The sequence below is a fragment of the Fundulus heteroclitus genome, unplaced genomic scaffold, assembly GCF_011125445.2.
Source record: "Fundulus heteroclitus isolate FHET01 unplaced genomic scaffold, MU-UCD_Fhet_4.1 scaffold_44, whole genome shotgun sequence".
NCBI classification, from domain to species: domain Eukaryota; kingdom Metazoa; phylum Chordata; class Actinopteri; order Cyprinodontiformes; family Fundulidae; genus Fundulus; species Fundulus heteroclitus.
In genome coordinates, this window is record NW_023396857.1 from 201,427 (window position 1) to 225,543 (window position 24,117).

General features: G+C 42.8%; 1 protein-coding gene across 6 annotated transcripts in view; it reads right to left on the bottom strand.

Moving 5' to 3' along the window:
- The window catches only part of actn4 (actinin, alpha 4), a 73,999-nt gene extending 51,702 nt beyond the window's left edge, over positions 1 to 22,297 (bottom strand). For 4 of the 6 annotated variants that reach the window (XM_036131549.1, XM_036131545.1, XM_036131550.1 and 1 more), the window contains exon 1: positions 21,911 to 22,297. In XM_036131549.1, the coding sequence (XP_035987442.1) occupies positions 21,911 to 22,033 (123 nt within the window). In that variant the 5' untranslated portion in view covers positions 22,034 to 22,297. The remainder of the gene's footprint in view (positions 1 to 21,910) is intronic. The other 2 variants (XM_036131547.1, XM_036131548.1) reach the window with 1 other exon arrangement.
- Between the last annotated feature and the right edge of the window lie 1,820 nt (positions 22,298 to 24,117).

Here is a 24,117-nt window from a genome sequence, read left to right on the forward strand (position 1 = left end):
TTCCACTTCCTGTCTTTAGAGGCACAGGAAACGGCGGGGGTGGAGGATGTCCATGTTAATTCCCTAGGAATGTAGTGGATGAGTCCCACTGTAAAAGATGTAAAACATTAACATGTGAGCAAGAGGTGAAAGCGGGAGAAAAAAAATCGGCCATCTAAACGTTTACAACCGTCTGTCCAACCGTGACACATCTCAACGACTCTGAGCTCAATAAGGAAAGTGCATAAAAGCCCGCTGCTGCTGCCATGAGTCAAAGGAGCAATCTGGCTCCGGTAGCGAGCCAAGTGAGGTCAGGAAGAAATGACAACTCCAGATGAGAGAGGTGAACAGGCTGCGTTCAACAAGCCTCTGCTCCAGAGGAAAGTTTAAACTCTTACCCAAAGGCCAGGGCCACATCAGAAAACATCTCCGCATTTCTGCGCCTTGTTTATTTACACACAGGTTGATCAGTAAAACGCCAGATTATAACATTTCAGTTCAAACTTAAGCCTTTAGACGCCTGAAAAAGATCTGTTTATCTTCAATACATATACATGTCTGATCAATTCTCAACCTTATTTACAGATCTGTCAGGAGGAAGAAAACATGTTTTAAGAGAAACTGAAAGTTTAAAATTTTTCACAAATACTGACATTTGCACAATAAGTCTATCATAGACTAATAACTAATAATCACCAAGCACTAAAACAAGTAATAACTCTTTCTGAGAGTTATTAGTTAAAAGCACCAACGTGCCTTGCTAGCTAGACATTTTACAATGCTAACCAAGTTTTTCCCCTTTAAACAATAACTTTATTGTTTTAACTCCTTCCATAACGTTGGCTTATAATCTCAGATCAGCTATTAAAACTACTTGGCAATCATTTCAGCTTTAACTATTGGTATTTAGTCATTTTTAAACTTAAATAGACTATTAGCAAACGATTTCAGTTGATAGCGTTATCCAGACCAGAAATGACAAGTTAACGTGGTATCTACTAGCTAACAGCAACAACAGCTAGCAAAACTGTTTAATGCATGCTATTTGCTAATTATCTTGTTTCTGTTTTTTTCCCCCCCAACCCTTTTCAATAAAAAGTTTTTATTTTTAAAGTTTATAGTAACAATACTTTGAAACCTTTATTCATTCCGTTGCCAAACAACATAAATTGATAAACCACAGTTCAGCCACCAATTTGAACCGTGGAACATACTTTATTCAATTACTTTAATCTGATTTTTTAGGCTAAACAAGTTAACTAGCAATTAACACACAGGAAACTAGCAATTATGATGCTAGTTGAACACAGTTAGCATCAAATGGTTAGCAATGAGAATTTGTCTGATGACCAGAGCCGGACGATTTCAGACTCAATATAATAAAAAAATGTAAGTTAGCCATATTCAGTACTGGTGAGGTGCTTCATAATAAAGTTAGAGGAAGCTCAGAGACATAAAATGTTTACAAAGGAACTGTATCTTTTTTAAACACATCAAAACATGACTGCAATTTATTTATACTGCTAGAGAGAGCAGGATTGGAGCCGATAACAGGAAGGCTGGAATACTGCAAAGCTGCTCCATTCAACCTTTTGTTATAGAACGTCCACTATTTAGAAATGTGCGCAGTTACATACATTAGAATACACACAAAGAGATTACTGTTTTAGTGATGCTAACCACAATAAAGTCCAAACTACTACTACTACTACTACTACTACTACTACTACTACTACTACTACTACTACTACTATTATAAAGGAGAAATCAGAAATCAAAGTTGGAAAGTCCTTTTAAAGCATCATCGGCAAACTAAAGTCACAATCTGTGCTAATAAGGTAAAAAACAAATTACCCTACCTGGACTTAGTCGACCTAAACTTAGTTTACAACTTACAATTTAGAAGAAATTCTAGCTAATGTGTGTTTCCAACCCCAGCTCTGTGTCAAGAAATATTTTTGCTATAATGATAATAATTCCCACCCGGCACCTGGCCAGAATATTGCCTAGAGACCAAGAAAGGGTGGCAATCACACCTGGTTTCTGCCATAAAACTCCACCCAAAGAAAGGCTTTGTACAAGCGAAAGAAAACAAAATGGAGGCAAAGGAAGGGCTCAGATTAGGTTAATGTTCAAGATCCATCACGTAATTCTTTTTTTATTTCATTCATCTGTCTCCACACCTTATATTCAGCTCAGCATGAGCTGTTTTAGCAGAAATCTCCACTTGGTTCAGAATAAACCAACATTTTGAACTCCATCCAGTCAACATTTTGGCCCTTTTTGCTCGTTTCGTAACGTTTGCAGCTGCTGACCAGCAGTCACCGGTAGCCAAAGCGGAGTTCCCTTTCTTTCACCAGCTTGACCTCCCATAAGAAAACCAGAGCAGTCTAATCACTGAATGAGCTGAGGTCCCCGTTATTGGAGCACGCCCACTTCTCTCTGCGTGAGCGTGGTCTTTACACCATCCACATCAGGAGTTTGGCAGACACTGATGGCCGCTGGCAGAGGTAGGAGTCAGCTGTTAGTAAAAAAACGCTGGCTAAATCTTCCCAGAGCTATTCGTCAGTTCTCTGGTTCTGTTGGTGATCAGTTTAGGCAGCAGAAAAAAAACAAAAAAAAAAAAACAGAACCAGCACACTGGTCTCTCTTTGCTAGAAAGCAGACCAGCATCTAGCTGCCAAACATACAGATCGGGTTGCACAGGAGCACAATAGTGACTTAAGCTACCATCGTCTTACTGATTAAGATAGACAAAAAGCAGGTAACTTCACCACCTCAGTGCACCAGAGTATCAATGATTACTAGATTTATACACACTGGTTTTAGTTTTTACTGCGCAGTAGACGGATCATGTGCAAGATTACAAAAACTCTAAGGTTAAACGCTGGAAGTGGTTCATGTAAAACTGCCGCTGCTCAATCATGAGTCAGTTTAGATACAGAGAGAACAAAAAAAAAAAAAAAAAACACAACCCAAAGAATCTGAATTATGATGAAAATGTATTTGGTGTAAACACATGGCTTTCATTAGGAGATATTCTGACTGCCAGATGTCTGCTGCTGCCAAAGAGCTGAGAAGTTTTGGAGACCTGATTTACTGACATGTGAAAGTCATTTGGCCTGTTTACGTCGCTCTGCACTGATGACCCACAACATTAAAACCACCTGTCCAATCCCAAAAAAAACCCCAAAAAACGCCTCCAATCACGGAAAAGACACCGAGCAGTTTGCCGGCCCGTCGTTTCTGGCAGCAGAACATCCCGTTTTTATCCAACTGGCTTGACGGTTTATGTAACGTTCATCTGGGTGGCAGCTACACCAGCAAAGCTTATCGCTCATTTGCTATATAGATGAAAACACTCGATTACTGTGTAACAAGCAGGCAACCCTTTTTAGAGGTTCAATCATTATAATAAAAAAAAAAACTGGCAGATCAAAGATACTGAATTTGCCAAACTGTTTCTTCAGCTTTTAAAGGAGATTGTAGCATTTCGGTTTTCTTTCATGAGTGACTGATAAAAACCATCTGAAACCAGAAGGAGGAAGTTGTTGGTGAACGAACTGAACTCATTACGCCGATTGCAGAACTGAGAGAGGAATTAACCTCCGTCTGTGCACTTTTTTTATCTCCGAGAACAAACCTCCAATATATGCAAATGACAAGTTTTCATCAGACCTGATGACTCGTGAGTTAAAGTACGTTTGCTCAACATTTCAGAGGCTTAACTTCTTTCCAGTGTTGGTGTTGTTGACTCATTAACGCCGTAGCTCACCAAGATGTCACCCAAAGTGCAGTGGTGTTCAACACTTAATCATTTATGCTCAGAATACAAAATAATGCACAACTTCCTGAATTAGCCAAGAAGGCTAAAGCTAACATTAGCTTTCTACTGCTGCATAATAATGTCAAAAAACTTTCATATTTTCTAAGATGAAGGTGAGGAAAAAGTACTTTCAGAAGAACAAAGAAACTTTTAAGGCTAATAAAAGCATTTAAAGCTAATTACCAACAGCTAACTGATAGAAATTCCTATGCCTGCTAAAGTCCAGATATCTTGGGCTGCTCATCAGGTAATCTCTATGTTAATCTGATATTTTAACAGATTATAAACTACCATAAGACTGTATAAACAGTTTAAATGTAAACCTCTTGTCTGCTCAGCAGCCTGAACTGTATAACTTAGACACTACAACTATAAAACAGACCATCTATGATTGATGGCTAAAACTTCCTTCAACATGCTTAGCCAAACTCCTAACATTGGTAACATCAACATGCTAATGCTAATGCCCACAGCTAACAATGGCTTCAAATGTAAATGTAAAACAGCAGATACAGTAATCTCTAGAAAGATCAACTGTTAATCAGATGACATGTAAGACCTTTGGAAAATAAACAGGATACAACGCGATAAAACCTGAGTTGACCGAGAAGAACCATGCCAACATTAAACGTTCTAATGCAGCATGGTTAGCATGCCGACGTCTACAGATAATTTAAGTCTTTACACACTGGATAATTTCTGCATTTCAACATTTTTCAAGACATCAACTGTTAAGGATTGTCAAAAATAATCCATCTCTCAATGTAACTGATACTAAAAGGGATTTATTTCAAAGAGAGTCATTGGTATCAAAATTGTTATGCTAACCACGTCGCTGCTATAATAGACACTCTGCAGCTAATCGTCTCAACAAGGGAGTTTAAACTCAGCTAACATGTCGGGTTCACTCAGATGGACCCTCTTTATTGACTAAACGGTCAAAGCGTTGTTAGGAAGAACTTTTCGTACTTCGGGGCAACATAAGCTAATGCTAGCCGTTGTTAGCTTGATGTAAAGCCCAATGACCGGGTACTGTTGGTCTGAACCCCCCCCCCCCCCCTTCACGCTGTACTCCCCCCCGTCCATGACAACAACTACCACCAGGATTAGCCCCATTTTCTGGGGGAAATCCTGCTGTACAGTCAAAAAAAATGTTCATAGTACTAAAAAAGGTATCAAGAACATTTTTCAATACTATTTTTCTTAGTATTGGTGTCGATAATACTAGTGGTAGTGCTACAACCGTAACTGTTAATCAGGTTCTTTGTAAATCACCCTGAGCTAAAGAATTTAGTAAAAAAGGAAATTGACCCTAAACAGACTATAAAGCGCTGACTTAAGTGACTGAAAACAGCAAGGCTAACACTAAGTGTTAGTCTTGCTGTTTTCAAACAGTTTTAATGTCATTAGAAAAATGTTCAAGAGCAGACATCTACTGGAAAACAACTCTTCACCCGGTACCACTTTAGCTAATATCATTTAAGACATTAGAATGACCATAAACAGATCCATAATACGCAGCCTTTGGTAGAAAAGCATGCTAATGCTACTGTTAGCATGCAAAATGTGTGTCTTCAATTACAACCAAATGTAAAACAAAAACAAAAAACTCAGTTATGTCGTTCATCTTAGTCACCTCTGACTAAGGCAGGCATTCTGGTGTATCCTGCTGTTGGTGATCTATCACATAACTAAATACTGAATCAATGAATTCTTTTTAGCAAACATCTCTAGTCAATCCAAGCTCTACAAGCAGATTTTTCAATAAACATGTCTATAAATGGAATGCATATTAAACTAAGCGACAATCGTGTCTGGGTTATTTCAAATCGTGAACATGAAAATAAGTTGACAATCTATAGACCTGCGCCAAATATGCCTGGCTGGCTATTTTCGCCCGGTTTGCTGAAACACGAGGCAAGCCCAAGGCCGTGCGCCTGACGCCTCAGCATACAGACTTGAGCAGGAGAGGAAGAGAGAGAAGGAAGGTGAGAGTGAGACGTGAAAACAGTAAAAACGTGCTTGTTTTAATGCTTGGTGAGTTCTGAGACCGCATGATCGGCATGAGAAGCATTTGAAAAGATAAGAATTCACACTGGGCAGGGCTCTTTTGTTGTTTTTTTTACGTTTGCTGCTACTCTCAGACTATGATGACAGCAAACATGTGCACACACCTCAAAGAAAAACAAAAAGGTAAAAAAAAAAAAAAACTCTCCAAAGACAATAAGGGGAAAAAAAAACAAAAACATGTGATCATTCATATGGTTGGAAACGAATGAGGAGGGGAAATAAAATCTAACAGTCAGATCTGCGTGTGCATTAGAGAAAATGCGGTTGAGCGGGAGTTGCAGGCCGGCCCAGTTGCCCGGCAGCAGAAAGCATTGTCACGTTAACAGGCTCTTCCTGCCACTCCCCCTGTCCACCCGCCTCGCACACTTTTACCTTATAAGGCAACAGATTTAGGCGCCTGTCACGGCGACAGCGGTGATGCAAGAGGCCAGCAAGGGGCACCCCCCCCCCCCCCGCCGCCACGCAGCGAGCGGACACACGGGAGGAGCTGCGAGTGAAATGACCGACGGGCCAGATCCTTATAAAGTTACCTGATCCGCGTCCCTGATTGGTCAGCTGGAGAGTGTGAAGGTGTGAGCGCAGGAATGTGAAAGCATAAAATAAAGGAGGAGGTGTTTGTTATCCTCCATCTCTGAAGAAAGGAAACAAAAAAAGGGACAAAGATGGACGTATAAAAATAGAAAATGAAGAGCTGACCATTTTTTGCAGGTTAAATATTAAACTTTGCTTGCCGCAGGTCCAGTTTTAAAAATCACATGGAAGCAATAACACCGAAGGATGGACACTGAGCTTTAAATATTCCAAAATGCATCAACAGCTAGTGAACGTCTCCTTAAGCAGCCGACTTGCTGTCACCGACACATGAGAACGACGCGGAGTTGCAGCTACCGGACGGTGGCGCTAACGTGCCAAGCTAGCTTAGCAATAGCTATGCTTTAATGCACAGAATTTCACGATAAGATTCAGATTAAATTATTGGATTGTACCGTTTATATGGGCACACGATCAAATAATCTGATCATAACGTGTGTGTGTGCCTGGCTTTATTCAGAATAAAACCACTCCGACATGCGCAGTTATCAAATTCCCCTAAAAACAAAAAAAGAAAAAATACATTAGAAGCAAAACAACTAAAAATAGTAAACAAAGCAGTATAATATGAGTTTGTCTTCCGAGCGCCCAGGCTGGATTTGCACGATGTTCTAATTATGGTTGAAACATTACTGAGTAAGTAGCAATTTTGAGCTATTTTCTTTTTTCAAACAAAAAGGTTGTATCAGTTTGGCTTCCGGATGTATTTCTGCCACTCGCCACCGTGGAAATACGTCACGTTTACGTCGGGCGAACATGCGCACTCGGGTAAATTTGCCATTCGGAATAGCCTGACATACGATTCTATGCACGTTGACCGTTTTACTAGCCAACCTTCTCATTTAGATTACAATTTCATCTTAATCCGATCATCATATTCCGATTGGCTTGATTACGTGATGCTTTTTTATTCCTATCGGCCCTTTATTTGGATTACTTTTGTCTATGTAAACGTAGCTATTGTGTAAATTAAATGTTTGCTACTGCTAACCGTTATGCCAATGCTAATCCTACCCAGCAACCGGCTGGCAAACAGTAGAAGCCGAGCGTGAGTACGCCACCTACTGGTCGGGAGGAGTTAAACTTGTAGCAGTCTCCTTTATGTTTTATGGGGTTTTTTTTTTTACTTTACCATCAAGCACTCTGGTTAGAGTGTGATAATGTCACACTCAGGTTTTTGACCCTTTGAAATATTCAGAAAATGTTTTTAATCTAAACTTTCATGGCCACAGTTTTATCTACAGATAAGTTTTGCGTGTCAAAACGCAGATTTTTGTGTTTACTTTCACCCAGAGTGGCTCCCAGTGCTTTCAGGACTTACAGGTTTTATGTTAAATATCCTCAGAGGCGATAAAACAAACTAATTTTGTCTCCTTATATTTAAGAGTTTGAACAAAACAGCAATCAACCTAGCAACAACAACCTCATTGTTTTTGTGAAACTCGGCTGATTCTTCTTTCTCATTTTAATTTATAAGTAATAGTTGGACTCTTTGGCAGTAGCTGCAGTGGTAGGCTTTAAAGTTTCTTTTTTTCCCACTTTAACTCCAATTAAAACAGTAAATAAGGAGTATTTACACAAATTTAAGACTTTACTGCTGGCTAAGATTACACGTGTGTCCTAAAAGCCGCTCACATCTTACACCAACTGTGTAGGAGTAGATGTTTTGTGGGCTTCCTGCTGCTGCGAGTCATCCTGAGAGGACGGAGGAGACGTCGTCCCGCCTTCAGCCTCAGATCAAGGAGCAGCGTGTTGTTTGTTCCCCTCGGTTTCCGCTCGCTGGCGACCCGCGCAGCTCTCATCTGCCCCCCCCCCCCGCGGCCAAGGTTCAGCCCGGTCACACATTCCAGGGCTCGGCCGGGCCTTTATGGCTCTGTGGTTCACAGGCTGGCCGAGCAGCCAGCAGAGTGAGGGAAACGGATTCAGAGGCAAATCAGCATGCAAATCGGCCAGGAGAGCTAACGGAGTAAGATTTGGATTCGTTTTAAATGTTGCATGCATGCGGAAGTATTTTATTATTTTTTTGCATCATCTTACCATCTTACAGACTTCTATTAACTGGTTGTATGGCAGTCATGCGTGCCTATATTAAATTAAGCCACAGTGACAACTTGCAGCGGCATTGAAAAATTAGATATTGAAAAGTCAAACATTGTTGGAAAGTTAAAACTTATGATGATTTTCACATTTTATGCTGCAGCTTTTATTCAATAAGATGTTTTCAGTGTCACTGCTGAGCTCCTTCAGCTATGATGTCACTACAAGCTGGCTCTGTTTTAGCGTCAGGGGCTAAACTGAAGGCCCCTTCAGGGACCCTCTGTTTTTCCAGTACTCCTCATCTTCCTGCAGTGAACTTATGGAAAGCTCCGGTCAAGTACCGCTGCTCCACCAGAAGAAAGCAAGGCTGTGCATAAAAAAAATTGACACAAATATTAAAATCAACGTTTTTTTAAAAATTATTTAATATCGATATTCTGGCTTTCAATGTCATTATACCTCCCAACCCCCAGGGGGCGTTATTACAGCGCACCATCACTGTTCACAGCGAGGAAGAGCAAGTGAGAAAAAGTTGCAGAACGGCCGACAGGATTTTAGCAGCTCCTCCGTCCCTAAAAATCAGACGTTTGGGCACATTTTTGGTTTCTGTGAAACGTTAAATGCATTGAACCAAATGCACTTTATAATATATCAGTGTTCAATAAATTGACTATAAATTATAATATTTGTGTTCAATAAATTATAAACATGAATATAATATTTGGCTGGTTTTGGTCACAGATCATGCTGCGAGTTTTATCTTTAAAATACATTTTATATTACAGTAACGCCCCATGAAAAAAAAAAAAAAACTGCCTTCGTGTGTCATTTACGGAGAAGTTTACGTCTCTCCCCAACAAAAATGGAGCTGACCTTTTAACCATTCTGGCATGAAAATGCTTATGCTTACAGGATGTTGCGGCTCTCGCTGCTAAATTCCAGATTCTGCTTGTCGCATCCCAACAAGCAGAATCTAGACGAGCTAAAAAGCTTCTGCACAGCTTTGTAGCTTTAAGCGCAGGACTCGTAGAGATTTATCAGGAGGCCTTAAGATCAGAGGCGCTGCCTGCGTAACCAGCAGAGGCGACTTCCTCCTCGCCGCGCTCACACCTAAGCCGCTTCCTGCGCTTCGGTGACGTTTCTAAGAACAGAGCGGCGGCGTGAGATGATTCAGCGCTCGGCCGATTCTCATGAACTCCGTTTCTGACTTTCTGACTCCTGCCAGCGGATGATCTCTGCAGCTGCTGCTCAGGTTGGAGCTTCGCAGAGGAAACCCTCCGCCGCCACATCTAAAAACGCCGGTGCTGCTCTAAGGGGGCTGTTGCTAGGCGACGCCAGACCGCGGCATCTTATTTTTAGGAAGGCTTGAAACGCATCTCTGTGTCGAACAAACCCAACTGTTGACCTCTGAGGGGGGGGGGGGTTCTGCTCCTGAAGACAAACGTGACTTTTTAAAGGGGGGGACGGTGCTGAGAAAGTCTCTCAACTGCTGCAAGGCGGCGCAGAGAGCAGTGGGTCGGAGGGGGAGGGGGGGGGGGGCAGATCTCTGAATAATCCCCCGCTGGCTCGCTTTGATTGGATCAGACGGTTTCTGTGTTCGCAGTGCAGGATGAGGAGCTGCAGCTTTAAACAGCTTTAGGTTTTATTAACGTTTAAAGTAGAAAGTCAAGCGTGCATTAAAGTTGCATCATTTGCTTTTATGCACCAATTATACTCTGCAAATCCCCCAATTATGACACCTATTTTTTTCTTTTTGCACAACTACAGATATTTTTAATGCAGGAAGAGCAGAGGGGAGATTTTACGGACATGAAGGTAGCTGGTGTGTGAGGTTAGATGGAGACAGACGACAACCTAAAAACAGGGAAAAGCCTAAAAAAAGACGACAGATTTTGATATAAAAAAACAAAAACACTGCATCAATATAAACAGCGAGCTTTCTTTGCACCGTTCTTTGATTCCTGTCAGGCGTCTGGTCCATTAACACTGGGGTGACACACAAACTGACCCGTCAGTCTTTTAGGACGGTTGCTTAAATAAAAAACGGCAGAAAAGGACCTAAAAACCACAGAGACCACAGAGCCTTCCTCCCTCTTCCCTCCACAGCCGATCCGTCCCGCTCGTCTTCGTTCCTTTTATCAGAGACCTACAGATCTGTTCGCCGGTGAATCAGTTCTCCACTCAACGTGGAAAGGCTGCAGGTTGTAATTTGCAGGTGGGGACACATCGGGCAGATCTTATTATCTGTGGGGTTAAAGCTCTGAATGCATGCGTGTAGGTTTGAACAAAAGGACGCCCCAATCTACAGAAAAACCAAAACCCTGTTTGGTCGGTTCTTATTCTTCTTTAACCCGGAACAAAAACGTCTGCAATAGGAGCGATGGAGCTGATAAAGTGCTTGGAAATGCAGACGGGCTGCGGCTCTGGTCCGCTGCCAGGAACGGCCGGTTTCACTGCATCTGTGCCCAGATAATTCAGATAATTCAGATAATTCCTGAAAACAACCAAAGCAGCCCAGAGAGGCCGGCTTCCACTCGGCCAGCCGCGCCGTTTCGGCTCCAGGAATTTCACTGGGGAGGAATTATCTGGTGAGTTTGGAGGGCGGAGGAACCTGCAGGGCAGGCAACACCTGTAAATATTTAAACGCCGTTCCTCTGAGGCCTGAAACCAACGCCGGCTGCACCGACGCCCAGCGGACAGGTTTACGTCCCGACTGAAACCAGAACGCTGCTGCAGGCCGGGCCGATTCAACGTGACGCCATAACGCCTAAATCTGCAGCACAGGACGCCTCTCACCAGGGCTGGGAAATAAAATCACTCAATCCATTCATCTGAACTTGGATTTTACGAAAAATAAATAAAAAATAAATAAAAATAAAGTCTCTTTATCGTATCGTTTCATCGTTATCGTGATAAGAATTTGTAATTTATGGTGAAAACGATAAATTCCAAGCAGTTGTCTCTGAAAAATAGTCAATATGGTAATTTTTGCCCTTTTTTTTCCCCAACTGTTTGTTTGAGACAATAAATAAATATCAATAAATTCAAAAAGCAGTTGCATAATAATAATCTTTGTCCTGATTAAACATTTAAAAATGTAACATTAAAATAAAATTTTTATGTCTTTTAAAGGACAGTATTTGTGCTTATTGGGCAATAATTGACATGCAATCACAGCCACAGTTACCTGAAAAAGACTGTAAATAGTTTTTTATCGTTATCACAACTTTACCAGAATATATCGCGATAAAAGTCCATATTGCCCACCCCTACTTCCACGACTGTCCTGAAAGGGGAAATATTGAATATATTTTTAAGAAAATATATCATCAAAATACTCCCTAAGAGACGGAAGGCTTTAGGTGCTTTCATTTGCTTATTTTGGGCCTCTTAGATTAGATTAAACTTTATTGTCATTACACAGGTACAAGGCAACGAAATGCAGTTTAGGTCTAACCAGACGTGCAATAGCAGGTGGATATTACTGTGAATAGAGTTTTACAGATATGTACAATAGCATAATATACATATGATTATTATAACAGAGTTTACATGTACTATGAATATATGTACTATTAATATAGGCAGAATTGTGAGCCGTCTTTTGTTCAGGAAGGCTTTTAATGCTCAGAAATGTGGAATAAAAAGTGTTAAAGCGTTTTTGAATGATTTTATTGTGAAGCGCTGAGGCCGTCTGCTGTAAAGGCGTTTCTAAATAAATTAATTAAAAAGCTAGAGCCTCGATTCTCGTTGCAGATTATGGAATAAACTCCAAATGATCCAGATTAACATTTTTAAATGCTTGTCAAAGGATTAATGATCAAACATCCTGATTTTAGAACAAGCTGGAAAAAGAGGCTTTTGGCACCTTCTGCGTTTTCTTTAATGTCCGTCCAGCGGATGGAGCTCAGACCCTGAACCAGACCAGGTTCTGGTTCTGGTTCTGGGTCCAGTGGACCCCGCAGCCCCCCCCCACACGCCGGCTGCAGCTCTGCTCCGCATGCAGAGAGGCTGCAGCGTCTGTCTGGGACTCAGAGCACACCCTGAATGGAGAAGAACCCGTCTAGGTGTGGCCGCACATGCAGAACATTGTGGAGCTGCAGAGCGGCCGCATTATTCCAGGAACAGGGCTGAGCCGTTTTAGGCTGTTCTCTCATACAAAAAACACACAAAAAACATCAAACTAGCCTCACGTATTTCAGCTTCTGCAGAGATCATTTCACTCACTTTGACCAAAACACAGAAATAAGGAGAAATTGTCGTAATTTAACCATCAAGCAGCTGATATTCTGAGCAGATCTGCACCGTTGGACCTCCACCAGCGGGACGTTTAACAGGAGATGACGGGGCTGACCTAGAGCTGGGCGATAAATCGATTTAATCGATTAATTCGAATTTACAATTCTTTAAGATTTGATTTTTGGAAAATCTGGATTTTATTTTGCCAATACACTCATTGGGTTTCCATGAAGAGAACAGCATGTGATGCTGAATATATGTTTAGGCAAAATTATTGTCAAAATATTGTTAAGTAGAAACTTTTTTTTACCATAATACGAGGTACTTCATTTACTTATTTACTTTTTTTTTTTAACTTAGTTTGAAGTTCACAGGTGCAGTGAAGCCTGTTTTTAGCTCAATGTGTAATACCACTAGCAGCAAATGTTTTGTTATATTTTCATTGTTTATAATGGCACGGCGGCCATCTTGTTTTACAAGCATGTTTCACAGCTTGTTTTTAGTTGCACTTTGAATTCAGGTCAACTCCCTGACAATGCTTGACATAAAAGCAAGGTTTTAAAATAATTTCTTTAATTTCTTTTTATGAAACAAAAAGGAGGAAAAAAAATCGATTAATCTGGTATGATAAAATCGGAGATTTATTTTTTAATCCATATCGCCCAGCCCTAGGTTGACCACCGTCCAGGAGACGCCACAGCAGCCCGGCTTTTGACTCTGGCCGGCTTAACGCGCTAAACTTCACAGAACAATCAGCAGACCGTCCATCCTCTGTATGTAATCACCGCTTTTTGTTATGCAATTCAGTTTTAATGCAGATGATAGATATGCACCGATCCAATCAGATACCGAGCCGATACCGATACTACGGTTAAATGAATGACCTGCATGCCTCGCCGTGTTTGTGGGGTTAAGTTTACCAATTTTATCACAACTTTCACGTTGCAGTCAGACGTGCCGGCGTATAAAGTTTGAAATGTCTGCAGACTCGGTCCGGCGCTGGCTGCACGCCGCTCTGCGTCACGACAGAACCGGCGTTGAAGCGACCGGGTCGCTGTGCGATATTAACAGGAAGGAAATGACTGAATCAGAATTAGTGCAGGACTATTAATCACATTTGCAATATCATCGCAATTTAAAATAAAAAGAAACGCAATTTTGAAATCAGAGAGATCTGCAATTTTCTGGCTACATAAATTAACGGATCAGACGTCCTTTAGGCGTCGGTAATTATGCTTAAAGTGGGTTTATCTCCACATGAAGGTGCAGCAGAGAGATAATCTAATTTTATTACTTGTTTTAGAGTTTATATAATCAGACTGTTTACCAGAAACATTCAGGTAAAATCTCACCATAAACTGTTTAATACATAGACTTGTTAGTTGGTTGCAGTTTATGTTCAACATGCATTAATGTCCAACTCAATTAAACGCTGTTTCTTTAATAATATTCTGATTAATAAAAAGTTATATTTCTTGTTTTAAATTGTCCTCGTTTACAAACATCTTTATCTGCAGCACATTTTTATTACTTGTGGTTAATGCAGAGAAAAGCCCGAAATAAATCCCAATTATGGTTGAAATACATCAGAATTTATCAGATGCAGCCAATTAGTCATTATCGGAGGCGATATCCTTTTTATGCAGATCTGAAAAACGATTCAGCACATCTGAGGGTCTCTTTAATGGAGTTTTCTTTTTTAAAACTGATTCCTACAGTAAATAAATATTTGCTGCAGAAGTGAACCGTCGGCACCATCACAGTGCAAAAAGAGAAAAATTTCTTGAAATTAGTGTATTTTTCCTAGATTTGAGCAGGTAGATAAGACTATTTGCCAATAGAATGAGATTTGTGCACTTAAAACGGGAACAATTCATCTCTAAAATAACATAATTAGACATCCTGCACTTGAAATAAGACGATGAAGATGAATTGTTCCTATTTTAAGTGCTAAAATCTCATTCCATTGGCAAATAGTCTTATCTACCTGCTCTAATCAAGGAAAAATACATTCATTTCAAGAAATTGTTACTTATTTTTAGTGCTGTTTTTGCAGTGCAGGCCATTTTCCGCCCATCTTGTCCCGCCGCGGTTCATCTATCTGGGCTGTGGAGCCCGGCGGACTCGGCCCGCTCACATCCCGGTTCTGGTGGGCCTCCAGGAGACGATGGAAAAGCTGCAGAAATCTGACCCGCAGCTGCAGAACCCATCAGCGTGGTTCTGCCTGTGATCCAGACGGATCCAGACCCGCGTGTTAACGGCAGAACCCGTCTCACACTCAGAGTCGATGTCTGCAGCTTAAAATATCAGGAGAAAAAAAAAAAAAAACCTGCGTGTTCACAGCAACGTTTCCATTTTTAGCTTCTCGTCGGTGTAACGAGCGGCGCGTGAAAACCAGAACTGTTCCACCGCACGCTCGCATGAGAACCGTTTCTCACTTATGGCAAAAGGCCCAGTTTTTAAAAGTGAAGCTTTGCTGGAAATAAACGCGGCTAAAACAGGAGGCCTTGTTTCTGCTGCGTTAGTCAAACACAATGCCTGCAGCCACACTTCCCCTCAGCTTCTCAACAATCAGGTTCTCAGATATTTAGTTCTGCAAAACGGCTGCAGCAACAGGACGCCACCGACGGGCAGCTTTTGCCCTCGTCTGATTGGCCGAGGAGGCTGAGCGGCCGCCGCTCTCCGTCAGGTGCAGGGCGACGGCGGAGCTTCCAAAAATAAAGCCCCCCGCAGAGCTCAGAATAGAGAGGCTGCAGCCTCACAGATAGAAACGCTTTCTGCTTCCTGCAGCCATGGAGACGGACGAGAGATGCCGGGCCGCGCAGAGATCTCCGCGGACAAAGACGGAGGATGCACCACTCTGTTTAGAAAAAAGGAAAAACAAGATTTGGGCTGAATTACTGCGATCCTGCAGCAGAAACATCAGCGCAGAGATGCTGCTGCTGCAGGGGGTCCGGCTCTAAACGCAGAATACTGATTTATTAACATGTGAGGCAGCAATCTCTCCGTCTAAACCCAGACCCAGGGTCCGTTTCAGCATCAGAACCGCTTTTATTACACATAAAGCTCCTGGGTTCGGTTTAATAAGCTGCAGATCCCACGCCCTAACACGCCTCCCTTTGTGCCGCTGCTACCTGACAAACACCCGGACCCAGACCGATCCGGTCTGCAGCAGCAGAACCAGAATGGGTCGGCGCTGAAACCGCCTCGCATCTGTTGCTTTCCGGGTTTTCGGGTCAGAAGAATCATCGGCGGGCCGCTGGCAGCCGACCGGCAGGAAATACTCCGTCAGTAGGAAACGCCGCTCGTTAATCCTGAGCGGACAATCGGAGCGGCAGCTGACGTTCTGCAGCTTTCCTGACATCCTGGATGTTTACAGGAAAGCTGCAGAACCCCCCCCAGGGTTCCCACACCTTGGTGAACATCAAATTCAAGGACCTTTCAAGGACTTTCCAGGCCCAATTTCCTCAAATTCAAGGACCACACGTGGCGGCATTTACCTACTGTGACCACAGAATAGATTATCATATTTTAATACAATGCAAATTCAATAAAAGACTAAAAACGGCATAGAAGTTGTTGGGTCACAAACAATGCAAGAAAGTAGACTTAATTTATATCTTACATTGATATTGATCATATTCATAGCCTACATTTATATCCACAGTACATGGCTATGCCATACTACATTACATATAAGATGTACATTAGCCCACCGTTTTATGGAAATTTATGGAAAAAAGTGCAGCATTGAGATGTTCAGAATTATATCAATTTGTTTCACTTACTTTTATCTTTGATTAAGCTAGTTTTTTAATTTGACTCTGAAAAGTCGCTGAGTTGGCAACACTGCGTGAATGTAACCTATTGGACGCACGTAGGCCTAAACCGTAGCCTAGCAACTAACGAAGAAGAGCGAACGTACTTTTGCAAATTAAAAGTCTGCGGAATCAACATCATTTTAAAAGATCGTGTGGTAGTAAAATAATGACACACGAGTCGTCATCCGTGTGAACTTTCAACTTTCAAGGACCTTGAATTGATTTTTTCAGATTCACAAACTTTCAAGGATTTCAAGGACCCGTGGGAACCCTGCCTCTGCTGCCGCCGTGCAAAAACAGGTCACCCCCCCCCCCCCCAGCCATTCCAGCCCGGAGCACCCCCCCCCCCCCCCCCCCCCCCTGTAGCCCACCAGAGGAATGTTTCCTCCCAGCGCAGCCAGGGGCTGAGCTGCAGCAGACAAAGGGGGGGGGGGGGGGGGGGGGCATTCCTGGGCTGACTGGCCGGCCCGTTGTTCAGGGCTGATCCTGGGTCAGCTGAGGCGGAGGGCTTTCCCACAGCTGACCTGGAATCAGCTGTGGGAATGACACGGAGAGCAGATGTTTCTCCACAGAGAGGCAGAGACAAGCGGGTCGTCGTGACGACCAGCCGGAGCAGGAAGAGCGCCGCCGAGTTTCAGGACGCCAGGAAACGGCAGCAGGAAGTGAGAAGGGCAGCGACGTTTCTGCACATTCTGCACACTTTACCACAAATACGTGTCGGCCAGAACTAATTATTACTTCTAAATGAGAAGCAGGACCGCTATACTGGGATTAAATAATTTTACTGCCACAAAAAAGACTCATCTGACAATATTTGTACCAAAGATGCCCTGAAACCTTCAGTTTGCTCAAATATTTAAAGCAATCTCAGATTTCTCTTTAGTTGAATTTACTCTGCTGCACTATTGCTGATAATTAACCCACAGTGTGCCAACTTCGCTTTATCCATTAATATCATTTTCACAACATTTTCTGAAAGGTGTAGCGACTCAGTAATGAAGATAGAAAGGTATTACTGCCGATCAGGATGTAAATGTGAATGTTAAATGTAATATTAAGCTAATAGTTTGGTATTTTGGTATTTATTTAAAGTGAAAACTCGTAAATTCCTTGTAAATTAGGAGCAGGAGTGTCGCATTGCTGTGAATAATTTAAATAAATCCAGCAGTGGAAGTAAAGCTTTTCACAAGTTTTAGGAGCCGATTTGACATTTTTTAAATATAAGTAAAAGGTGGAGGGGGAAAAAATGAGTTTGTTTCTGAGATTTATTCCTTTTAAGCAGAAAAAACGTCTGAAAACGACGATCTCGGTCAGAGAAGCAGCATTTTAACACGCCCTGAGCAGAGAGGGACCAGAAGGTTCTGCCACGCCCCGAACGTCGACCCAGGAGGGAGGGAAACGGGCCCGTTTGGCCAAAATGGTCAACAGAACAAAAACACACTGTGTCCCGCTGCCCACCTCTGAAACAATGCATCAGAGATTGCTGTGAGGAGGTGCTGCAGGAGACGGGATAACCAGGAATGTTTTAGATGCACCAGATGCAGGAACCGTCTCCGCCCAATTCCAACCGTTACGCACCAATAGGGCTGAACGATTTTGGAAAATAATCTAATTGCAATTTTTTTTCTTAATATTGTGATTTAATGAGATTTTTCCCCCCCAGTTTAATTTATCATGTCTTTTTAAATATATACAAACAACAAATCATTTTGTTTCCTCACTGTGCAGATTAGTTGCTAAAAGACCCACAGCATCTAAACTCAGAGCAGAAATTATTGCGCTCTGACTACAATATATTCCAACCAAAATTGCAATTTTGACTTTTCTCTGCATTAACCACAAGCAACAAAAATGGCCTCTAAATAAAGATGTTTGTAAACAATGACTATTTTAAATATGAACTTTTAATGTTTCTATTAATCAGAATATTATTCAAGAGAACAGCTTTTAGTTGATTTGGACATCAATCCTTGTTGAACATAAAGTGCAACCAACAAGTAAGTCTATGTATTAAACTGATTGACCAGAACTTAATGCTTTGTATGATTATATAAACTCTAAAACAAGTAATAAAATTAGATTATCTCACCGCTGCAACTGTCTTCCCTTCCATTAGGAGGCAATCCCACTTTAAACATTTTACCGACACCTAATGGACGTGTTTAATTCACTAATTGTTACATAGCCAAAAATTGCAGACTCTGCGATTTGGAAATTGCGTTTCTTTTTTAAATTGCAACTATATTGAAAATGCGATTAATTGTTCAGCCCTAGCAGGTAGAGGATAACCTTTCTGCCGTGGTCAGTGTTTGTGGCAGAGACGCCGACTCCTCTCAGGGTTCTGCACCGTCCCTCTTTTCCCCGTTAGCTCATCCGCCCGCCCACACCTTCCCGCCTCGCCTCCTTCCCGCCTCGCCTCCTTCCCGCCTCGCAGCCTGGGAATCACCCCGAGCCCAACCGCCACCAGAATCCGGATCGGCGTGTCGCTGCCCTGAACACCCTGCGGTGGCGTCACAGCGTGCGCTCCGACGTGTTGCAGCTTGTGGCGGCTCCTCCAGCAGCAGCAGGGGAAGGAAGGAAAAAACAGCCGTAATGACACGTTTGTCAGGAGGGGAGCTTCGCCTGTAATAAACTGCAATTAACTGGACCTGACTGGGCTCGGTTCTGCAGCTCCAGGCTGCTGCCGGGAGGCGGTTCTCCGTAAAAACCTGACAGTCGACAACTGCTGGACCTCTCTGAGGCTCCAGAGACAAAAACGTTCCCACACACGTCATCTTCCCTTGTCTCTCGATATTCCTGCAGGAGACGTCCCACCCTCCTCGTCCCCTCGTAGGGAGCTGTAAACTATGAGGGGTTCCCTTCGTAGGGAAGAGTAGACCTTCAGAGGTTCCCTTCGTAGGGAGCCTTAAACCTTTAGAGGTTCTCTTCGTAGGGAGCCTTAAACCTTCGTAGGGAGCCTTAAACCTTCAGAGGTTCCCTTCCTAGGGAGCCTTAAACCTTCAGAGGTTCCCTTCCTAGGGAGCCTTAAACCTTCCTAGGGAGCCTTAAACCTTTAGAGGTTCCCTTCGTAGGGAGCCGTAAACCTTCGTAGGGAGCCTTAAACCTTCCTAGGGAGCCTTAAACCTTTAGAGGTTCCCTTCATAGGGAGCCGTAAACCTTCCTAGGGAGCTTTAAACCTTCATAGGGAGCCTTAAACCTTCGTAGGGAGCCTTAAACCTTCGTAGGGAGCCTTAAACCTTCGTAGGGAGCCTTAAACCTTCGTAGGGAGCCTTAAACCTTCAGAGGTTTCCTTCGTAGGGAGCCTTAAACCTTCCTAGGGAGCCTAAAACCTTCAGAGGTTTCCTTCGTAGGGAGCCTTAAACCTTCCTAGGGAGCCTAAAACCTTTAGAGGTTCCCTTCATAGGGAGCCGTAAACCTTCCTAGGGAGCCTTAAACCTTCAGAGGTTTCCTTCGTAGGGAGCCTTAAACCTTCCTAGGGAGCCTAAAACCTTTAGAGGTTCCCTTCATAGGGAGCCGTAAACCTTCCTAGGGAGCCTTAAACCTTCGTAGGGAGCCTTAAACCTTTAGAGGTTTCCTTCGTAGGGAGCCGTAAACCTTCCTAGGGAGCCTTAAACCTTCGTAGGGAACCTTAAACCTTTAGAGGTTTCCTTCCTAGGGAGCCGTAAACCTTCCTAGGAGCCGTAAACCTTCAGAGGTTCCCTTTGTAGGGAGCCGTAAACCTTCCTAGGGAGCCGTAAACCTTCAGGAGGTTCCCTTCCTAGGGAGCCTTAAACCTTCGTAGGGAACCTTAAACCTTCAGAGGTTCCCTTCCTAGGGAGCCGTAAACCTTCCTAGGGAGCTGTAAACCTTCCTAGGGAGCCGTAAACCTTCCTAGGGCGTAGTAAACCTTCAGAGGTTCCCTTCCTAGGGAGCCGTAAACCTTCCTAGGGAGCTGTAAACCTTCCCCTACTCAGGCTAGGAGGCCGAGGGCCGCAGGCGCCTCCTCTGCACAGGCCTCGCTCTGTTAATCATTTGCAAGGTGAGATCCACCTTTCCTGAGACTATGTGAGCCTGCAACTCCCCCGACACGGCACAGGAATGTGTGAAGGTTCGGAAAAGGCACGTGAAGATGCTCGGCATGTTGTCACACCACCAAGGAGGCATGCGGCCTATTCAGATGCGCCGCTATGAACATCAGGGAGGGAAGGATGTGATGAAGGAGCGTTTGAGTGAATCTAAGGTATGAGAACAAGGAGGGGAGGTGACAGGAGAACGCAGAACCAGATGCCCCGGTTTCACGCTGTCTGCAGCCCACGTAGGCGGCGCTGCAGGTGGGTGTTTGGCCAGATGTTCTTAAAGAACACGCTTAGAGAACACGGTCTGCGCTAAATCTGCGCCGGATCAAAGTCCAACATGTCAAACAGTTCAAATCTGGAGCGGATTATTAATCTGAAACCCCGCTTTCTAATCTGGGGAACCTTCATTGGGTTTGTGAAGAGCAGGAATGAGGAATAGTCAATGAAAGACCGCCAAGTGTTCTGGTTCTGTTCTAAAGTGGTCCAGATTCTTTTAACAAAACACTAAAATCATCTCTAAGGACCAAGGTTTCACAGATTAAAAACTACAGTTTGAAGAACCATTCATCAGCAGACAACAATTTACCAAATCTGGTTGTTTTACACAATCTAAGGGGGGTTTATATAAAGATTTTTTTTATTTTATTTACTTTTTCAGAAGCTACAACAATAAAGAAAAAAATGGGATTAAAAAACAAATCTTCCATTATTTAAGAATAATCCATTCAAGGTTTGACAATCCTGGTTTTTTTTTTAACACACAGCCAACCTAAGGAGACGTAAAGCCAACAACAAAAAAAATAAATAAATAAAAATCGACATTTATCTTTTATCTGCGTTACAGAACCAGTTATTGGTCTAAAAGTTCCGGTTTTTACCAGAATAAGTGATCCAGAACCGGAACTACAGCTGTTCTAACGTCCTCCAGATGTGTTTAAACTGTAGAAATGTACTTTTCTTTTATTTATTTTTTAATGGGGTTTGGGTCAGAACCTCCAGAAACTGGCCTGTAACGGCCTCCGGACAAACAGCGGAACCGGGCGGGAGTTCCCCCCCCACTAACCCCGCCTGGTGAGCCGCCGCCAGGCCCAGCAGCTCCGCTTCAATCTCGGCTCCGGTTGCTCCGAACTACGCGGGTCCGGTTCCGCCCAGAGGAGCGAAAGAAATGAGCAGCAAACGAAGCAGAACCGTGGGCTTCACCGGGGGCTTCACCGGGGCCCCGGAGCTCGGTCCCTGACCTCCACGTCCATTTTCTCCCCCCACCGTACGGGCCGCGATCCGAGCCGCCTTACCTTCCTCTGCTGCTTCTCCCAGGCCGGGTCCAGCAGCAGGTCCCGGTCCCAGTCGTTCTCCTGCTCCATGTAGGTCTGCGCACCGCCGGTAGATTGATTAGTAGGAGCGTGGTAATCTACCATGTCACCGCACCGAACCAAAGTGGGCCGCGGAGAAGCTGTCACAGGCTGGGGGGGGTAAAAAATAAAAAAACCAAACCGGCGGAAAAGGAGGGGAGAAAAAGGCCCGAATGTAGAGAGGTGAGGGCGGGGAGGGATGAGCGACCCAGAGAACGGTCCGTGAGAGGCTCTGCAGGGCAATCAGTCTCCGGTGTGAGCAGCCAGAAGGTCCCGCTGCCGCTGCTGGGGGAAGAAAAGCTCTGAGAGGAGCGGGGAGGCTGCCGGGAGGAGGAGGAGGAGGAGGAGGAGGAGGTGCAACCGACCGGCCGCTCCTTCTGCTCCACGCGACTACGGCGAGCCCGCTTCCGCCCGAGCCCTTCACAATAAAAGAGCCAAAATCCTTACAGCCAAGTTGAAAGAAGTCAGGGGCCATTTTCTTTTTCATAATAAAAACGCAAAAAATATATTTTATTCTATTTTTGTCTGCTCAGTGTAACCGGGTTGTATTTACGTTGGCCGGCCACCGTATGTATTTGTATTTTTGTTATAATTACACAAAATGTCTTCTGTTACTCAGATTGTTCCTACATATTTGACTGTAAACACCTGGAAAACCACTGTGACTGTTAAAAGAGTGTAGTTTTAACATCAGGAGCCCCTCCTCTTTATTTTTTATTTTTCTATTTATCTATTTAGATATATTTATTTTGTTAAATTGTTTGTGCCCCTCAGGTTCTTTGTAATTCTGTCCCATGGGAGAGGTGGGTGCAGGTCATTCTTCATCGAAATATATGAAGTGCATTGTTGTTACCATCACCATCATTATATATATATATATATATATATATATATATATATATATATATATATATATATATATATATATATATATACAAGGTCCAGGGTTCAAGTCCTACCCTGGATCTTTCTGCATGGAGTTTTCATGTTCTCCCTGCATGCGTGGGTTCTCTCCAGGTACTCTGGCTTCCTCCCACAGTCCAAAAACATGACTGTCAGGTTATATGACCTCTCTAAATTCTCCTAAGTTGTGAGTGTGTGTGAATGGTTCTTTGTCCTGTCTGTCTCTTTGCTGTCCTGCGATGGACTGGTGACCTGTCTGATAGTTGGAGATAGGCACCAGCACCCCTCACGACCCCACAGGGGATAAGCATGCTGGAAAATGGATGGATGGATAGCGCCAGCACTATAACACAAGTAGCTGAAAAGGAGAGTTAGCAATGTCCCTGCAGTAGAACCAGTTGCTACAGAAAGCTAGCATTTGCTAGCTGGCTAATTTTCCTCTGATCATTTGACACCACGGTCACTTTGTTTGTTTGTAGTTTTGTTCATGTTGCTCTCACACCATCAAAGTGTTAAAAAATTCATGACTGTTTTTGTTTACTCTTAATTTCTCTTTGTACCTTCTCTGTCTGTGAATCTTATGAGGTAATCAATAAACTGCTGTGGGAAATAGGACTATGTGACCCCAACAAAAATATTAACATTGATGGGATAGTCACTAATAGCTTTTTTTCTTAGACCAGTTTATAATCGCTCAAGTAAATGCAAGTAAAATGTCCAAAGCAATGATCAAAACCAAAATGGTAACATGGACATGATTAAATAAACAAATAGCATTGATTGTAGGTTAGATTTTATTCTTATTATCTCTATAAGTTATTAAAATCCTCTGTGATTTATACCCATCACTGTTTACTAACAATTGTACTGAAGGAGGTTTGAGTGACACCATTTCTAAATTATACATTTTTAAACATCATACATATTATACATTGATCTTCTTTATGAGTTTGATAAGTAAATTTGACTTTCATTCAGAAGCTAAACGCTTTTATTTTGAAGGGATTTTCACACACGTTCCGTTTCTTATATCTTTTAACTAGACAGACCCCCTTGTCCTCAGTTGCTTTTGTGCAACTAAACAGCTCATGAATATACATCTACTGTTTCAACATGAGCTGTTCACATAATAATAAAAAAAGTGTGACATTTTAAAAGGGTTAGCTAACTGATAACAAATAAATAAAAAATAAAGATTTAATGCAGAAAAATATGTTTTCTGATAAAGGAACATCAAGGCTGGATAT